The sequence below is a fragment of the Lupinus angustifolius genome, chromosome LG19 (genome assembly GCF_001865875.1).
Source record: "Lupinus angustifolius cultivar Tanjil chromosome LG19, LupAngTanjil_v1.0, whole genome shotgun sequence".
Taxonomy (NCBI): domain Eukaryota; kingdom Viridiplantae; phylum Streptophyta; class Magnoliopsida; order Fabales; family Fabaceae; genus Lupinus; species Lupinus angustifolius.
This window is the reverse complement of record NC_032027.1, coordinates 14,747,575-14,755,133: the sequence shown is the minus strand read 5'-3', so window position 1 is coordinate 14,755,133 and position 7,559 is coordinate 14,747,575. Positions and strand designations below refer to the sequence as shown.

Below are 7,559 nucleotides of genomic sequence, written 5' to 3'. Positions count from 1 at the left end.
AGAGCAGGCTAAGAGACAAGAAGGGCACAGTGTACGACCCAACAGGCCGTCTGACACGGGAAAAGCAGCTCCAGATAGCACCTTTGGTCGGCCACGCGTCGCACCACCAGCCAAGAGCCCAAGGTCAACTCTCACTCCTTTAAATAGGAGTACCCTCCAACAGGAAGTATCTTAACCTCAGCTCCTAGACTCTCTAATATTATTCTTCTTGTCACTCACTCTCTACTTCATATACTGACTTGATCGTCAGAGAACCTTTTCAGGTACCTCCACCGACGGGTCCAACTCTTTGCTACCTTCAGTCACCCTGGCGATCGCTTCTTACTTCCTCATCAACATCTGACTCATCATTGTCCGTACCCTTGTGTTCTGATAAGAACAATAGTTAAAAGGTGAGAAGAATTTTCCATGGTAAATATTGTTGGCTTAACCGATCAAATGACTTGTCAAGTATGCTCTTGACAAGCAAAAATTGCTTTTCTCATGTCAGTCAACTTTGTCAGGTCTGTACTTTGTAGATAGATGACTTGTGATGTGTTAGTCTTTGTTGTTGTACCATATGTCTATTTTGTCTACTGCTGAAAGGTGTAGTATGGTGTAGGTAACGTGCGAAAAATGGTAGAGGTCTGTGTGGTTCAAGCAGCATGACAGTCCTACGTCAAAGTGCATCAGAGGCGTGTCAGAGGTAGTATTTGTACTATCTTGTGTTTCTATCTGATTAACAATATGTCTTTTTGGACTGTCTAGTTGCTCAATCGAAACCCGAGAATGTTTAGACTATATGCTTGTATCATACAGTCTCGAGCTAATAATTGCTATCATTGTCCGGTCATGACATGTACTTTAGAATCAAAATAGAATAGCCACTTCCCTATTTATTATTTGTTTATTTAAACCTAAAAGCTTATTAAAAGATTCTACTAATTATAAACCTTTAACCAAGTTTGTAAGTTAGATCAAACATTGAGGTAGGTACCCAAACTTTAAAATTTGGCATATGTCAAGGCAAGCAACAATGACCTTAAGTTTGAAAAGGGGATCTAATACTTTTGAGGGAAGGGCACCCTCTCCAATATTTGGAAGTCTAGTGTTGGATAAAATTATGACACATGGCAGAAAAATCTTTTTAATGGTCATGATTTCATATTTTTTTGATTAAAAAATAAATAAATAAAATTTAAAAAAAAATCAGCCATATGTTCTAGTAATGACCTCTCCATTAATGGAGAGGAGTTAAACTCATATTTGAGGGTGTGCAAATGCGCACACATAAATTTTGGAAAAGTATGGGTACTAGGGCTGGAACCGAGTCGAACTAGAGTTTAGCACGGTTCAACTTGATAATGATTGGTTCAGCTCGAAACTCGACTTGAGTTCAATACGAGTTATTTTTTTAGCTCGAGTTCGGCTCAGTTAAAGTTTGCGAACTGTTCGGTTCAGTTTGAATGGTTCATTTGGACAACTCAAATATTTAATTAAAATTTGAAAAATACTTAAAAATGTTATATATAAATATAATCTTGTTTATATATATAATAACAATACATATAAAAAATAATGTATGAGGCCATAATAAATATAAAAAATAGTTTATATATAAATAAATATATATATATATAAATCTATCGAGTCATCTCATGAGTCTAACGAGTCGTACTATATCCTACTCAAGTTCGGCTCATTTATTTAACAAGCTCAATTTCCAGCTCAAGTTCAGCTCATCAGGTTCATGAACCAAGTTTATCGACCTAAATAATGAATTGAGTTTCAAATGAATACATATTTGGTTCGGTTCATTGTCAGTCCTAATAGGTACCATTTATAACTTATAACCCCGAATTTATTTATTTTTGTAAACAACACAACATGTTTCATAAAAAACAAATAATCATTATCATGTTGCAAAGTTTTATCCACATCCTTTTTGTTCAACCGATTTGGTAATTTTGATAATCAATTTGGGATGTACATAATTGATATGCATACCAATGTTGAATTGACTTATTTGAAATGAATCAATAGTCTTTCAAATAAGTTGGTTGAAAGTGAAAGACACATTGATTACTCGTTAGTTTATCTTCTTTTGAAATTAGTAATAATATTGATGCCGAAAGAGTTTTTTTTACTATGAAAATTGTGAAAAATAGGTTGCGCAATCGAATAAGAGATGCATGAATATATGCTTATCTAGTCACTTATATTTAATTAGCAAGAAATATTTAACAACATTAACTATAAATTAATCATTTAATGATTTTAAAATGTGAAATCACAAGGACATTAATCATGAAATATATAATTTATTTGATTAAATATATTAAAAGTTTGAAATGTTAACACTAATGTTTTAATCTTTATAATAAATAATATTTATTATTTTAATTTTTAACCAAGCTTATAGCAACTTGCAATGTCGGTAGCATTATTTGGAGAATCCATTTGAATTTATAATAATGTGGCTGCTGCACTATAGTCATGTATTATGTATATAATTGAACTTTAGCATGATACCTCTAGTTGCTGATAACAAATGAATAGTCATAATCACAATAGCTCAAAGACTACAGCTGTTAATGTCTTTAATATTTCGTGTGTGTCAAGATTTTAATTTTTTATTATAAAAAAGGTAATCCCAATAAAGAAAACATAATCTACTATACCGTTTGTAGGTACCATTTTGTGTATATGTGTTTGCCCTGAGTGGATCATGTCTAGTAACTTATCTTACAGATAAGGAACAAGGCAGGCAAAAAAAATGGTGGCATTGCTGAATATAATGACTACTGTTACCCCACAAGAAAATATTAATGTTGACTTAAACTAAATACTCATCTTGATGCTAAAATACCAATATTGTTGGTATGTTGATATTCTTGTTTCATTTTGTATCATCGTCCAATTAAAAAATATTACTTAATTAAAAAAAATCATAAAAAGAAACTAACATTTTTATATTATTTTGTAAAATTTAATTGGCTATGAATATGTAGACATATTTTTTTTTGGGATAAACAATTTTTGTTCCTTATATGTGGTGACATCTATGATATAATCTTCAAGTAGGAGAAAATTGTAGAGAATAAATTTTAAGAAAAAAATGTATACACTAATATCATAAAAGATCTATTTATATTGTCATTGAATTATTTTTTATTCATCATAATTCTTAAATATAAAGTAATACATTTATGATATATTGATTATGTATAAATTTTTATATTGATATTATACTCTTAAATCTTTAAAGATAATTTATTTTTTTGAGAAGGAAAAAATATGTAATCTTACTTACAAATTTGTTTAAATCGTAATAGTTTGACTGTTTTCAAATTTGGGAAATCTTGGTATTGCAACATTCAATATCTCATTGCAGATTTATCCAAATTGGAAACATATATCCAAACTATGAATATCCCCTTAGTTTAAAATAATTAAGAAGGGCTGAAAGCATTATGAGTTAATAGTTTATAAGACAGATACATCATATCTATCTAACCCTACGACTAGACTAAGAAAATTCAAATAAAAAAGGATAAGGCATGCGAAAAGAGAAAATATAATAATTGATAGTTAGCCATAGGCTTTGTATTAATTCACTGAATCAAGTTGTTGAACATAGACTAAGGTCACTTTCTATATATAAAATGTTTATATATAATATTCAAATGCAAATGGCCAAAAAGCTATGGTGGCTGCTTAATGCTTATGCGTTTCTATAAAGAGCCCTCATGCTAGACCGATCTCAAACACAAGTTGTAATATAATTTGCTTTGGATCCATGGCTTCATTCTTTGCAACCAACAAGAGTACCTTAATGGCTTCTCTAATGCTCTTATTGGCATTATTTACTATAAATATTCATATTGCCGGTGAGTTATTGTTTTTGTTTATCTTTTTTAGATATTCTGTGTTTTCTTTGTTTACATTTCATGTGTTTGGCAGCTCTAATAATTGAACTGATTTTAGGTAGATATGCTTAAAATCTTGGTGAACTCATGATAATTACATCATTTTTATGACATTATTCTTAGATCACTTTGATTTTTACTTTTTTATAATAAAGAAACACAATGATTTAATATTATTTTTAATTTATTTTCCAATCAGGGTAGTGTAAAGTTGATGTACAAATAATAAAAGTATGAAAAGTAAACCATTCATATATATATATGATAAAACTATTGTTTCATAAGGTATTTAAATGGCACCATCTTTTCTTTTTTCCTCAAATATTTATAATAAACTATTTTTTCATAAACCATTCACATGATATAACATTATTTAGTTTTTTGGAACATTAAAGTTTAGGTGGGTTGGATCGAGTATATCATTGTAACTTTTAACAATTAATAAAGAAATACAAACATTGATCTAACCCATGAAGTACTAAATGTGATAAAAATTGTTAAACTAATACTATAGCTCTAAAGATATACATGTTTTAACAAGTACAGGAGCTCAAATAGGTATTTGTTATGGCATGATGGGCAACAATCTACCATCACACAACCAAGTTATTGATCTCTATAAATCAAACAACATCAAGAGCATGAGACTTTATGAACCAAACCAAGAAGCTCTAGAAGCACTTAGGAACTCTGGTCTAGAACTCATGTTAGGTGTGCCAAATTCTGACCTTCAAAAACTTTCTAACAATGCTAATGCTATTCAATGGGTACAAAACAATGTGTTGAATTTTTGGCCTAGTGTCAGCATCAAATACATTGCAGTTGGTAATGAAGTGAGTCCAGTTGGAGGTACATCAAGCTTAGCACAATTTGTTCTCCCAGCAATCCAAAATATATACCAAGCTATAAGAGCCAAGGGTCTTCATGACCAAATAAAAGTTTCAACAGCAATTGACATGACCCTAATAGGGACATCCTACCCTCCATCTAAGGGTTCATTTAGAAGTGATGTAAGGTCATATTTGGATCCAATCATAGGGTATTTAGTATATGCAAATGCACCTTTATTTGCAAATGTATACCCTTATTTTAGTTATTCTGGTAACCCTAGTGATATATCTCTTCCTTATGCATTGTTCACTTCTCCTAATGTTGTTGTTTGGGATGGTTCAAGGGGATACCAAAACCTCTTTGATGCCTTGTTGGATTCATTGCATGCTGCAATAGATAGCACTAACATTGGATATGTTAAGGTTGTTGTGTCTGAAAGTGGTTGGCCATCAGAGGGTGGGTTTGGAACAACATATGATAATGCACGTGTTTACTTAGGTAATTTGATTCAACATGTGAAACAAGGTACTCCAATGAGGCCTGGACTTATAGAGACTTATTTGTTTGCTATGTTTGATGAGAATCAAAAGGGTAATGAGATAGAGAAGCACTTTGGGGTCTTTTATCCTAACAAACAGAAGAAGTATCCATTTGGTTTTGGTGGAGAAAGGAACTTGGACATTGGTTCTAGTGTGTTCAATGTATCTGTTCCTCTTAAGAGTGACATGTAATTCATGTTGCTTCTCAAATAAAACTTTATTTTTCCTTTATGTAATTATATAAGTTGGAATGGAAAATTTATACTAATGATTATAATTATATTAGTGAGCGTTCCCAAAGGCACCCCTTTCTTTCAAGAGAATTTGTGGCATGTTAAGCCTGGATAAAGTTCATCGCTTTATATCAATTAAACCACAAACTCCACTATTTGTACGAGTCTTTTAATATTAGAGTTATCTAAGTTTATTTAAAAACAACTAGTTAAATATGTAACTATCCAAAAAATATTCCTTCCACTAAATTAGACATATATGAATTAAAAACAATTATATGTATTAATGTTGATTTTTATGTATAAATATTTGAAACCTGAAATAGAATGAAAAGATATGTTCCTTTACCACAAAATTCACAATATTTTTCTTATACAATATTGACTTGTGTTGCCTATTAAATTAAGAGGAATGGTCTTTTATTTATGGAACTATAATGAATTAGTATATTCTCCACTAATAGAAGATTTTTGTGAAGACATTGTTACTAGTTTATTTTTAGGGGGTAAGTGAATGGTGGTCTCAACTTTGACTCTCATGTAAATTTATGTCATCACTAAACTCGTGAAAAAATGCTAAATTAAAATCATAAACAAGTGGTTATTATTCATTTTGACTTCCTATATATTTTCATGCACAATTCACCTAAAACAAATCAATTCTCAAGCTTAAATCTTCAAATCAATTCCTCCACAACATTCTCAAGAATCCATTATCCTTTTATCTTGCATTCCAAGAAACAATGAAGCTCAACAATCAAACTCTCTTCTTCACAATACTGCTATGCTTTGCTCTACTTGGTAAATGTGTTGATGGCACACCAAAACTATTAACACCATTATTTTCTTCATTATCATCATCACCAACACCAACCCCAACACCATCACCATCACCATCAGCATCACCATCACCATCGCCGTTACTAACTGATCGTAGAAAAACAATGATGTCTAAAACTTCTTATCCTCCAAGTCAGGCAAGTGCACAATTCTCAGACACTCCGTACACTGCAAGCTCTCCTTCTGATGCATCAGCTCCAACAACAGATGATGCATTAGGCTCTTTCTCAGATTTCCTCAAAGGAAAATTTGGTGACAATTCAAAAATCAAAAACAGCCCTGGCCTTGAACAAATATGTGCCAAGACACACCACCCTGATGTATGCATTGCCACAATCTCACCCTTGCTCAAGAACAAGGTTGATGTGGTGCATGTCCTTCAAGCTGCTATAGCAGTCACCACACAAAATGTAAAGATGATAATATCAAAGATTGAGAAGCATCCACATGTGTCAAGTGAGGTTACTTCTTCACTCAAAGAGTGCAAGGAACATTATAACAAAGCTTTGGCAAATCTTCAAAAAGCAATGACAGCTACACAAAGTAAAGATTTTGGGTCAGTTAATGCCATGCTTAGTAGTGTTTTGGCTGATGTTTCAAGTGCTGAAAGTAAGGTTCATGATCTGAAAACTCCAGCTTTCAATGCTGATAATTTCTATAGTTTGGTTAGTCTTACTGCTAGCAATTGTCTCTCCATTGCATCTTTGATCCGCAACTAGGTGCTGTTTGTGTGGAAATATGGTTTATATATATCCAAAGTTCTCAATATACAAAGGGGAATTAGTTAAGATTTTATGTAAAGACTATTGAGTCTTAAATAAGGAAATATTAGATGGGTTAGGCCATATGAAGAAAGATATATTTGTATAATATTTGTATTTAGATTGGCATCCATGAAATACATGAGATGTTATAAATAAGACATTCAATGTCTCAATGTATGAGACACTTTAGCAAGTGATTAGTTTCAGAGTTCAATTTATTAATAATGAAAGTGATTTGAGTTTTTTTTTTGTTAATTTCTACCTAATTTTATTGTTAAGTATCAGAACTATGAATATATTAACACTATGTTTATATCCCATAAAATAGTATCTTCTTAGTGCATATATACATTATACAATATGAACTATATTGACCTATTGACTATGAATTTAATTTAGAGAAACATTTCTTTATTTTACACCTACAATATAATTTCATTTTAT

General features: G+C 31.3%; 2 protein-coding genes across 2 annotated transcripts; both read left to right on the top strand.

The window, feature by feature from the left end:
• On the top strand, window positions 3,669-5,514 carry LOC109333724 (glucan endo-1,3-beta-glucosidase, basic isoform-like). The gene is made up of 2 exons (XM_019569279.1): window positions 3,669-3,869; window positions 4,455-5,514. The coding sequence occupies exons 1-2, from the start codon at window positions 3,779-3,781 to the stop codon at window positions 5,468-5,470; spliced, it is 1,107 nt and encodes a 368-aa protein (XP_019424824.1). The 5' UTR covers window positions 3,669-3,778; the 3' UTR covers window positions 5,471-5,514.
• On the top strand, window positions 6,255-7,070 carry LOC109334015 (endochitinase A-like). Its single transcript, XM_019569587.1, has one exon. The coding sequence runs from the start codon at window positions 6,255-6,257 to the stop codon at window positions 7,068-7,070; it is 816 nt and encodes a 271-aa protein (XP_019425132.1).

What these genes read in the sequence shown, in the direction of transcription:
- LOC109334015 (XM_019569587.1), top strand. Translation starts at nt 6,255, where the DNA reads ATGAAGCTCAACAATCAAACTCTCTTCTTCACAATACTGCTATGCTTT.
- LOC109333724 (XM_019569279.1), top strand. Translation starts at nt 3,779, where the DNA reads ATGGCTTCATTCTTTGCAACCAACAAGAGTACCTTAATGGCTTCTCTA. An exon ending in TATAAATATTCATATTGCCG is followed by an intron (nt 3,870 to 4,454) that starts GTGAGTTATTGT and finishes TAACAAGTACAG; the next exon opens with GAGCTCAAATAGGTATTTGT.